This window comes from Narcine bancroftii, chromosome 4 (genome assembly GCF_036971445.1).
Source record: "Narcine bancroftii isolate sNarBan1 chromosome 4, sNarBan1.hap1, whole genome shotgun sequence".
NCBI classification, from domain to species: Eukaryota; Metazoa; Chordata; class Chondrichthyes; order Torpediniformes; family Narcinidae; genus Narcine; species Narcine bancroftii.
Window position 1 is genome coordinate 106002784 of NC_091472.1, and position 12240 is coordinate 106015023.

Here is a 12240-nt window from a genome sequence, read left to right on the forward strand (position 1 = left end):
AGGATACTTTCCTCAAGTTCACTCTCCTAAATGCAGCCCTCAGGTCATTCTCAGATTTGGACTGGAGAGGATTATCAGGGGACATGAGGGTGTGCAGTGATGGTTCTTTCTTGTTCTTGTGGTCGAATCGGGCTTAGAAGGCATTGAATTTCTCTGGGAGTGAAACTTAGACAAAGCTTTGGCTTTGTAACGGGTTATGGCATTTAGGCCCTGCCGCAGCTGTCGAGTGTCCCTTGTTGTTTCTATTTTCAACCGGAATCTCCACTTCACCTGGGAGATAGCTTTTATCTAGTTCTATCTTAGTCCAGTCTGGTTTTTCCCTTGTCTGGTAAAAATCCGATAAATACCTTAATTGTGCGGCTCTATAATAATTTCTAAAGTTTGGTAACTGCAAGCCACCTTCATTGTACTTCTCTGTTAATTTATCTAATGCTACCCTCGGTTTCCCCCCTTTCCACAAGATTTTCCTTATTATTCCCTTTCGTTCATTAAAGAATTTCTCTGTTAAGGGAATTGGCAACAGTTGAAATAAGTATTGTATCCTTGGGAAGACATTCATTTTAATGCAATTTACCCGCCCTGTCAATGTTAGCGGTAATTCTTTCCAATGTTCTAAGTCTTCCTGCAATTTCTTTATTAGTGGCTGATAATTTAGTTTGTACTTAAGTTATTATCTAACCTGATACCTAGGTATTGGAATGCTTGTGTTTACCATTTAAATGGTGATTCTTTTTAAAATTCTGTATAATCCGCATTATTCATTGGCATCACTTCACTTTTATTTGCGTTGATCTTGTACCCCGATATTTCTCCATATACCTTCAATTTCTTATGTAATTCTTTTATTGATATTTCTGGTTCTATTAAGTTTACTAGGATGTCATCTGTAAATAAATTGATTTTATACTCCTTCTCCTTTATTTTTATCCCTTTTATTTTATTTTCTGTTCTTATCAGTTCTGCCAATGGTTCTATTGCTGAAGCGAACAATGAGGGAGATAATGGACACCCCTGTCTAGTTGACCTACTTAATTTAAATTGGTTCGATACACATCCATTTACTCTTACCTACACCAATGGTCCCTTATATAATGCTTTAATCCAATTAATATTTTTTCTGGTAGATTGAACCTCTGTAATATTTTAAATAAATCATTCAATTCTACTCTGTCAAAGGCTTTTTCTGTGTCTAAAGCAACAGCCACTGTTGGCTTCTTATTTCCTTGAACTGCATGAATTAAATTAATAAGTTTAAAGACATTAGCACTGTTCGTCTTTTCTGAATAAATCCAGTTTGATCTTGTTTTACTATTTTTGGTACACAATCGGCCAATTTGTATGCTAATATTTTCGCTATTATCTTATAATCTGAGTTAAGTAGAGATATTGGTCTATATGATGCTGGTGTTAATGGATCCTTCCCCGTCTTTGATATTACTGTAATTATTGCTGTCTTACATGAATCTGGCAAGTTTTGTGTTTCTTCTATCTGGTTCATTACTTCCAGGACAGGAGAAATTAATAACTCTTTAAATGTTTTATAGAATTCTATTGGGAATCCATCCTCTCCTGGTGTTTTATTGTTCAGCAGCTTTTTTAATATATCCTGTACCTCCTCTATTTCAAATGGTTTTATCAGTTTGCTTTGTTCCTCTTCTTGCAATTTTGGCAGTTCAATTTTAGCTAAAATCTCTTCTATTTTATCATCTTTCCCCTCGTTCTCAGTTTAGTATAACTGTTCATAAAATTCCTTAAAGTTTTCATTAATCTCTATTGGGTTATATGTAATTTGTTTGTCCTTTTTCCTTGATGCCAATACAGTTCTTTTAGCTTGTTCTGTTTTAAGTTGCCAGGCTAATATTTTATGTTTTTTTTCTCCCAGTTTGTAATACTTTTGCTTTGTTTTCATTATGTTCTTCTCCATCTTGTAAGTTTGTAATGTTTCGTATTTTTTTTTGTCCGCCAATTCTCTCCTTTTTGTTATATCATCCCTTTTTACTAGTTCCTTTTCTGTCCTTACTATCTCCCTTTCCAACTGCTCTATTTCCTGATTGTAGTCCTTTTTCATCTTAGTTACATAACTTATTATCTGCCCTCTAATGAAGGCTTTCATTGCATCCCATAATATAAATTTGTCTTTCACTGATTCCGTGTTTATTTCAAAATATATTTTAATTTTGCATTCAATAAACTCTCTAAATTCCTGCCTTTTAAGTAGCATGGAGTTTAACCTCCATCTATATATTCTTGATGGGATGTCCTCCAGTTGTATTGCTAATAACAGGGGTGAATTATCTGATAGTAATCTACCTTTATACTCAGTTTTCCTAACTCTCCCTTAAATATGGGGCAACAACAAAAACGTATCAATCCTTGAGTATGTTTTATGCCTACTTGAATAATGTGAGTATTCCTTCTCTCTTGAGTGCTGCCTCCTCCATATATCCATAAGTTTCATTTCCTGCATTGATTTAACCATAAATTTGGCTACTTTTACTCTTTTTGCTTGTCTTTTGTCCAGTTTTATCCAACATTGGATCCAAATTAAGATTAAAATCCCCTCCTATCAATATATTTCCTTGTGTATCTACAATCTTCAAAAAAATATCTTGCATAAACTTTTGATCCTCCTCATTAGGTGCATATATATTGAGCAAATTCCAAAATTCTGAATATATATGACACTTTATCATTACATACCTCCCTGCTGGATCTATTATTTCCTCCTCTATTTTGATTGGTACATTTTTATTGATTAATATAGCTACCCTTCTAGCTTTTGAATTATATGATGCTGCTGTTACGTGTCCTACCCAGTCTCTCTTTAATTTGTTATGTTCCACTTCAGTTAGAGCGTTTCCTGCACAAATGCTATATCTAGTTTTTTCTTTTTTTAGTAAATTTAATAGCCTCTTCCTTTTAATTTGGTTATGTATTCCATTAATGTTTATAGTCATATAGTTCAACGTGGCCATCTCATATCCTGATTACACCTCATTTCCGCTTCCTCACCACCACCATCCCCCTTTTCCCCATTTTCATCTCTCAGTTTTCCCTTTTTAAACTCAATGTGTGACAACACATTTAAAATATAAAATACACCAGCAACTCCCACATCAAATATTACCTTAACCCCAAATGCACCCCTCCCCCTCTCTTGAGTTGCCCCTTATCCCTTGCCGGGCAACCACAACTCCCCTTTCCATTTGGATTGCGATTTTGTTCGCAAGCGTCAACTGATTTCGCAGTGACAGTTATTCTCTCCCCCCAACCCCCCCAGAAACACTTTTTTTTTACACATATAACAAAGTTCTTCCTTTTTTTCCCCTTCCTTCCTTCCCTTCTCTTTCCCTTCTGTAGTTCTTTACATATACACTGTTTTTACATCTTTATATATACTTTATCGCCGTTCTTCATTCTTATTACATCTTTTCATCTCTCCTTCTGTCCTGCAAGCGTTCTGCAAATTCTTGTGCTTCCTCAGGATCCGAGAACAGTCTGTTTTGCTCCCCGGGGATAAATATTTTAAGCACAGCTGGATGTCTTAACATGAATTTATAACCTTTTTTTCCACAGGATCGATTTTACCGTATTAAACTCCTTCCTCTTCTTTAGGAGTTCAAAACCTATGTCTGTGTAAAAAAATAATTTTTTGACCCTTGTATTCCAATGGTTTATTGTCTTCTCTAATTTTATTCCTTGCCCGCTCCAGTAAATTTTCTCTTGTCGTATATCTCAAGAATTTTACTAAAATGGATCTTGATGTTTGATGTATCTGTGGTTTCGGAGCTAGTGTTCTGTGTGCCCTTTCTATTTCCATTCCTTCCTGCATTTCTGTCTTTCCCAAGACCTTCGGGATCCATTCTTTTATAAAGTCCTTCATATCTGTGCCTTCTTCATCTTCCTTTAGACCCACTATTTTTATGTTGTTTCACTTACTATAATTTTCCAACATATCAATTTTCTGAGCTAACAACTCTTGTGTCTCTTTAATTTTTTTGTCACTTCCTTCCAATTTTCCTCTTAAATCGTTTACTTCCATTTCTACGGCTGTTTCTTGTTCTTCCACATTTTCTACTCTTTTCCCTATTTCTGTCATGACTAGTTCTAATCTTTGCATTTTATCTTCTGTTCTTTTCATTTTTCTTTTAATTGCACTAAATTCTAATGACAACCATTCTTTTAATGCTCTCATTTGTTCTTCAAAAAAAGCTTTATCTACATTCTATCCATCTGTTTTACCTTCTATTTCTCTGTGAAGATTTTGGCCTTCTTCTTCTATATCTGTACCTGTGTTTGTTTCTTCTTCTTCTCTTCTTTGTATCTGTGTCTCTTCTGCTTTTTCTGATGAGTTGCTTGTCACACTTTGTCCATCCTCTTCTTGCTGGGCCTCTTGCTGATGGTCCTCTCCTTCTAGCTGCTCATCTGTCGGGCCTTCTGCTGCTGCTCCTCTTGTCGTTCACCCCATCAACTTTCTTTCTCACCTGGTACCTCACTCCCTCTCCTGCCGCTTTCCTCATCTTCCAGCTGAGAGCCCTAGTGTCGGGCTTCCCTCAGCTGGTCGCGCCGTGATTGCCCGCTCCTCGGCTGAGCCCCCCTCCTGTCGGTGTTTTCATTGACCAAGACACAAGAGAAACTTGTCCGTGAACTACTCTTTGCAGATGATGCCGCTTTAGTTGCCCATTCAGAGCCAGCTCTTCAGCGCTTGACGTCCTGCTTTGCGGAAACTGCCAAAATGTTTGGCCTGGAAGTCAGCCTGAAGAAAACTGAGGTCCTCCATCAGCCAGCTCCCCACCATGACTACCAGCCCCCCCACATCTCCATCGGGCACACAAAACTCAAAACGGTCAACCAGTTTACCTATCTCGGCTGCACCATTTCATCAGATGCAAGGATCGACAATGAGATAGACAACAGACTCGCCAAGGCAAATAGCGCCTTTGGAAGACTACACAAAAGAGTCTGGAAAAACAACCAACTGAAAAACCTCACAAAGATAAGCGTATACAGAGCCGTTGTCATACCCACACTCCTGTTCGGCTCCGAATCATGGGTCCTCTACCGGCACCACCTACGGCTCCTAGAACGCTTCCACCAGCGTTGTCTCCGCTCCATCCTCAACATCCATTGGAGCGCTCACACCCCTAACGTCGAGGTACTCGAGATGGCAGAGGTCGACAGCATCGAGTCCACGCTGCTGAAGATCCAGCTGCGCTGGATGGGTCACGTCTCCAGAATGGAGGACCATCGCCTTCCCAAGATCGTATTATATGGCGAGCTCTCCACTGGCCACCGTGACAGAGGTGCACCAAAGAAAAGGTACAAGGACTGCCTAAAGAAATCTCTTGGTGCCTGCCACATTGACCACCGCCAGTGGGCTGATAACGCCTCAAACCGTGCATCTTGGCGCCTCACAGTTTGGCGGGCAGCAGCCTCCTTTGAAGAAGACCGCAGAGCCCACCTCACTGACAAAAGGCAAAGGAGGAAAAACCCAACACCCAACCCCAACCAACCAATTTTCCCTTGCAACCGCTGCAATCGTGTCTGCCTGTCCCGCATCGGACTGGTCAGCCACAAACGAGCCTGCAGCTGACGTGGACTTTTTACCCCCTCCATAAATCTTCGTCCGCGAAGCCAAGCCAAAGAAAAAAGATTGAGCACTGCTCATGTGTGACTCCCCGCGCATGTGCAGTTGCGCACTTTTGTTTGGCTCAGAGAGCCATTTTTGCAGTCCACCGGTCGGGGGGTCACGACTCCGCAGGGCCGACACCAACCTCGGAGACCAGGCACTCTTTGCCACCACGGCTCCCTGTTCCTTCAAGCAGGTAAGGCCTTCTCCTTTCTTTTCAGGTGTCTTTTCTTTTTTTCCCGTTGTTTTTACTTTTTCCTTCTTAGGTGTCATCTTCTTTCTCTTCTCTGCAACATTCTCTTATATTTCTTTTATATTTGTTGAACTTTGTCTTTTCTTGACTTTTTTTTCTTCTTTTCTGGAGAGGGCTGGTTTTACCCTACCGGACATTACTGTGACTCTTCCGTTGGCTGCCTTCTTGAGGCAGCACTTCACACAGATGTCTGCACTGGATATGAGGTGGTGCCTATGATGGACTTGGCTTGGTTAGTCAATTTCTGCACTTTGTGCATTCCTGGGCATTCGAGTTGGTTACCCAGTTGACAGCTGGTCACGTCTGCAATTATAACAATTACAAATACTCCTACTCTCTTGCTTTATTATGCACATACTCTGTGGGGAAACTATAAATTGTTTTTGGTTCTCACATAACAGATCAGTATCAGCATTTCAGAAGAAAGAATTTATTTTTACCAGTGGCAATAGAGCAGATAAAAGCATCCAGTCGGAAATTGGAACCTACCATGTGGCGATCACAAATGCTTTTGCTCAGAAGCATTTCAGAGATGCATGACTGTATAATAATTACTGTGGAGAAATGTGAATTGCACAAATGACACTAATTCTAATAATTTCTTTCTATCTCCCACAGACAATGTACATGTTTTATGCTCTAGCGATTGTCTGCGATGACTACTTTGTTCCTTCATTAGACAAAATCTGTGAGGTATGTACTAACCAGGACTGGTTTCCCAGTTTCAAAAATATTGCAGTATTTTTACAAATGGCCTGATGTAACACTGTCACTATAATTGAAATGTCAACTTATAATCGCTAGTCATGAATAACTGAGACACGGAGAACATAAATCTTCTGCTCTCATTGATTAATCCTTTTCACAATGTGTCGGTGAAACTTCACCCATTTGAGTGAGGAAATAACATGTTGAATTCCTCTACCCAGGCTCTTGTGTGAGGCCTTCATATGTACCCAAAACTTTGCATGTGGTACAAAGGAAAGAATAATGAGGGACACAAGAAAGGGACGTTGACAGGAAATCAGAACACAGAAATGGCGGAGGAACTCAGCTGGTATTGCAGCATCCACAGGAGGTAAAGATGTATCACCAAAGTTTTGGGCCTGAGCCCTTCCTCAAGGTGTGGTCTTCCCTGGACATTGCAAGACCAGCCTGAATTCTTCCAGCATTTCAGTGTTTTCACTACAATCACGGTGTCTGCTGACTTGTGTTTCTCTCCATGTTCAAAGGTAAGTTCATTCTTAGAATGAAGGGATATGTGCAGGGCAAGTTATTTTTCACAGAGTGCCTGGAAGAAGCTGCCAGGGGAAGACATGGAAGCAAGCATGATCGTAGCATTTAAGGGCCATGTAGATACACATATGGACATGCAAGAAGTGTTGGCATATGTATTGTGTGTAAACAGCAGAATTTAATATGATTTCAATATCATGTCCGGTGCAGATGCTGTGGGCTGTAGGACCTGTACTGTACTGTACTATGAATGAACTACTCTTGTATCTTTGTGTTACTGAAAGTATCATAAAAATTCTCAGTACAAAATTCTCCCAATCTACAAAGTAATCTATAAAAAACATTGCGTCTGTCGAAATATGCCTTGTCAACAATTTCCATCATAAAATGTCCATGTCGATAATGACAACTGCACTGGAAACTATTTTTTCTCATCTCTGGTGGGGTCACAACAAGTGCAACAGAGATGTCTCAAGATAGCATGTTGAAGTCACTGACTGCCATCGTCTGAAGCTTTGCCAACAATTAACATGGTTTGAGGAATTTATTGATTAAATATGTAAGGAGGACTGAAAGGGAGAGGTATTTTTTATGTATCTTGTTTTAAACACATCAAAAAATATACAAGTTGAGAGTTAAATGATCTTGTTAGATACTGATTACACAATAGAGATTGATGTGGCACATCTACACTGATCACCCTGCTGTTTAGTATTGTCTCTGCGAAATCACACAGCAACTGTGGGTGATATTTTATTAGATTTTCAATTGCAAAGCCTTCAAGAAAGACTTTTAAATGTAATGTAGAGTAACCACATTACATTTCTTACATTATGACATCCGATGATCATCAAGAGTAACCTATCGTCATGTTTGAAAACAACAAAGAGAAGCAAAGTTTTGATTAAGGGTCCCAGCCTGAGACGTTGACTGTCCATTTCTCACCACGGATGCTGCCTGACCTGCTGAGTGCTTCCAGCAAGTCTTTGTCTGCATTGAGATACCAAGTCAGAAAGAGGACAGTGACATTAAATGCCAGAGAGGTATATCTGTAGGTGCAGAAAAAGATCCAGCCCTCTAGTCTCCAGTCTAAACAGCAATAAACTCACAATAGACCCAAACACTGATTACATGTTAGATCTCTTAAAACAACAAACTACTGCGCTTTAACCAAAGAACAAAATAATGCATTTTAATTGGCATAATGCCTCTATATTTTTTTTTAAAAGTCACACCTTTACACTGCTTTAGAGGAAGTTCTTTTGCTGGTCCAGAGTTTAATTGCAATGAAGTCTTGCAATGTCAGATCAGCAACTTAAAATCAGCCTCAGTAAATTAGTGCCTCAAAATAGTGGGAGGCAAGGCAGGTGCTTATTGGGACATGCAAGTGAAATAAGATCCCACAGCAATCATAACTTACCCACACATTGAAGGAGCCTTTAACCCCCAAGTGACACAACTCCTTCTCAAGTGGAACTATTTGCTTCATTCTATGGGCATTCCCTGAAATCTGAGTGAAGATCTGAATAGCCGCAAAGCATCTAAGACTCCCATCTCCCTCCAACATCAAGGAAAACAACCGCGCAGATGTGTTTGCTTTTTTTTACAAATTTACACTATCCCTTCACTGTTCAGTGGAATCTTCGTTCATTCCCTGAGGAAAACAACATTGCACAGCTGGACAGCATTTAGTTAATGGCAAGCACATGTAACATATGGTATTAAGTAAATATTTTAGTTAAGAGATCCAAAGTTAAGCAGTCAGTGATGTGAGGCAATGAAAGAGAATCTTGCACCAGTTAGACAACACTGAATCAAAGGGAGGTGGGTTCTGGAGCTTCAGTGTGCTGAGTCTGGCCTTCACGGTCTTTAACCCCATAGATCATGGCCTGGGGTCCCCTTGGAGGTAACATGTGGGTATGCCCACAATAGGGCAGAAGGGCTCATCCCAGTTCAGCTCCCACACTCCACTTCACCTCGAACTTATGACCCTGGCAATTAATGAGCAGCCCAAGTGAAATGAGAGGATGTCAGCAAGCCACAAGGGAGAGGAAATGGGGGAGTAAATAGGGTACAGGAGGAGGAGGAATCTGGAGGTTTGAGAGTCAGGTGTGAAGCAGCCAGCTTCAGTTTGAGAGAGCCAGACTTTTTGATGGGATAATAGCAAGTTGGAAAGATGCAAAACATAGTGGAATATTTTAAATATCATTTTCCTTCTTAGGCCCATGAAGCATAATGAAGAGCTTTACAAGAAAATTTGGTTCTGGGATGAGTTAGGTTGATGTAGGTTTATATAGGTCAGTTCAATATCATGGGCCAAAGGGCCAGTGCTATTTATGCTGTTTCTGTATTCCAAATACTATCACAAAATAAATCACTTTAAAGTGGGCAGCTATGTTCTAGAAAGATACTTTCTGAGAAGTTCACTGACTTTTCAATTATTGGAAGTAAATCCTTGCTTGATCTGACGAGAATATCCAGGTTTGATCTGACGAGAATATCCTTGCTTGATCTGACGAGAAGATGCTTCCAGATGCAGCTTTGACATGGGGCGATTAACATTTTCAATCTCATCTGGAGGTTGGAACAGAAACATTAAGCAAGAATATTTCAGACAACTTTCACATATGACCTGTCATCCGGTAAAAAATCGGAACTGAGCACACAGGTTTAGGAAATTTGTGTTATTTATATCCTTCCACCACCCCCCCCCCCCCCCCCCCCACCACCATCTTCATTTTGCTTGTGGGTATCTCCAATATTGTTACTTTTTTTGAACAACTTGATACCCAAACTCAGCCTAGTCAATTGATATTGCTGCCCTTAGTTTTGCTTTAATAGCTGGTCACTAAGTTAACTGTGGGTTTGTTGCTCACAAAGTCATTTTGTGAAGAAGGCACATGGCACTTTATAGGGAGAGGCTATGAAAATAGAAGAAGGGAGGTCGCACTAGTTATACAGGACCTTGATGAGGCAACGCCTGGGGTATGTTGTCCAGTTCTGGTCTCCGCATCTGAGGAAGGACATTCTGGCCATTGAGGGAGTGCATCCTGAAATGGCAGGAAAAACTGATAGACCAGGGTTTGACATTGGAATTTAGAAGAATGAGAGGGATCTCAGTGAGACATATAAAATTCTGACAGGATGAAACAGGTTAGGTGCAGGAAGAATGTTCCTAATGTTGGGGAAGTTCAGAAGAAAGTGTCATAGTCTCAGGCAAAGGTGGAAGCCATTTAAAACGGAGACTCCCTCCCACAGAAAGTTGTTGAGGCTGATTTGTTAGAGATATTCAAAAGTGAGTTGTATGTGCCCCTTATGGCTCAATGGATCCGGGGGATGGAGCGGATACAGGGATAGGACACTGAGATTGTGATCAGTTATGGTCGTAGTGAATGGTGGTGAAGGCTCCAAGGGCTGAATGGCCTCCTCCTGCACCAATTTTCAAATGAAGCTTCAGATTCAAGAAATGTGCTTAACCTCTGAGGGTGTTAGCAATCCTCAATACCCTTCTCCAAGGAAGATGGATGCATTGAAGTTATATACAGCCGTAATTTAATTGAATGATGAAGCAGGCTTAGTTAGCTCAGTGTTTTACTCAATCACCTGTGCAGAGCAACGGGCCATAGAATGTGAAGGTTCCATTCAGGTTTAGGAATCTCATAATATTAGGTTCAATATGTTAGTTAGGGGATTTGTATTTAATATATTAAGCATAAGTTCAGCTGTGGTTGCTTGGCCACCTTCGACTCAATCTCATCTTCACCATCCACCCTCCATTATTTTAGTGTCTCTATTGCCTGCACGCAGGGCTCTGTCAATGCCAGCAGTGAGCCTGTGAGATGACATTTTTGTTAGAGCAGCCAAAAATAATTCCAGTCTTTTTCCAGTTTCTCACGGGGAAGCTCCTGGCCTCTGTTCCATCTCTCTGACTGCAGGGCTGTGGCTCGGAACTCAGAATTGGGGGATCATTGGGTATATCTATACTTTGGAGGCCAATTCAAATGGGAGATGTTTTGCTCCTTGCAACACTACCAAGGCTCTTAGGAGTTACAAAAGCAAGATAAGGGGTAACAAGAACAGGTTGTCTGGCCACTGAGTTTATTTGTCATGATCATGAGTACAATGTACATGTGCCCCAAAATTATTACTTACTGTCTCCAAACTAATGCATAAGATATACCAACTACTGTAGTATATAGTAAATAACTCCAGGATTGAGATAATAAATATAAAGGGTAGATGGATAATAAATATTAGCAGTTTACAAGAGGAAAAAAAGTGATGTTTCAATAGCTCAGACAAATATTTTTAGTGGTCTCAGAGTACTTTGTGATTAGGCTTTTATGTAGAGGTTCAAGAGCCTGATAGCTGTTGGATAAAAACTGTTCTTGAACCTGGAGGTGCTGGAAGGCTGTACCACTCCTTAAGATTCTGGCTGATCCTCTTCCCTATGTTCACTTCCCAACCCAACTCTCATGCCATTTCCATTGGTATCCAAAACCTGAGCAGTCTACGGACTGAACTTAGTGACCAACTACTTAGTGCCCAATAGGGGAGAGAATTCCATAAGTTCCTTCTGAAGGAAGAAATATCTTCTCATTCCAGTTATAAATGTCTTTCCCCTTATTGTGAGAGTATAACCTCTTTTTATGGGAGTTTCAGCATTTGTTTTGTCAATCCCTCTCAGAATTTTGTACTCAGTGAAAACCGATTTTTGCCTCTGAGGTTCCAGCATGCAGTAGCAATCCAATTTAGAGGAAATGACTGCATCATGTCACAGAATTAAGCTGAGACTATTTTTCATGCACATTTCCCAAAGGTTGGATTAACTTTCCATTACTTTAACAGCCATGTCCACCTTCTGTTCATATACTGTAAATGCAGTGTGTTCGTTCAACATAATTTCTTTGTTTGATTTGCGTTGCCGGGGGTGGTGGTGTAGGCTGGTACAACAGGGATATTAAAAAGTCTCTTAGATGGGCATATGGATGTAAGGAAAATGAAGTGTGAGGTAGGAAAGGGTTAAATTGATGGTGGAGTGGGTTTACAGAGGTAGGCACAACATCATGGGATGAAGGGTCTGCACTGTGTTGCAATGTTCTATGTTTTTAAAAATATACTT

The 12240-nt window shown here is 40.2% G+C and overlaps 1 protein-coding gene across 4 annotated transcripts in view; it reads left to right on the forward strand.

Annotated features, from left to right (window-relative positions):
- Window positions 1-12240, forward strand: part of slc24a3 (solute carrier family 24 member 3) — a 432795-nt gene that overhangs the window by 294979 nt on the left and 125576 nt on the right. For all 4 annotated transcript variants that reach the window (XM_069932352.1, XM_069932355.1, XM_069932353.1 and 1 more), the window contains exon 4: window positions 6501-6575. In XM_069932352.1, the coding sequence (XP_069788453.1) occupies window positions 6501-6575 (75 nt within the window). The remainder of the gene's footprint in view (window positions 1-6500; window positions 6576-12240) is intronic.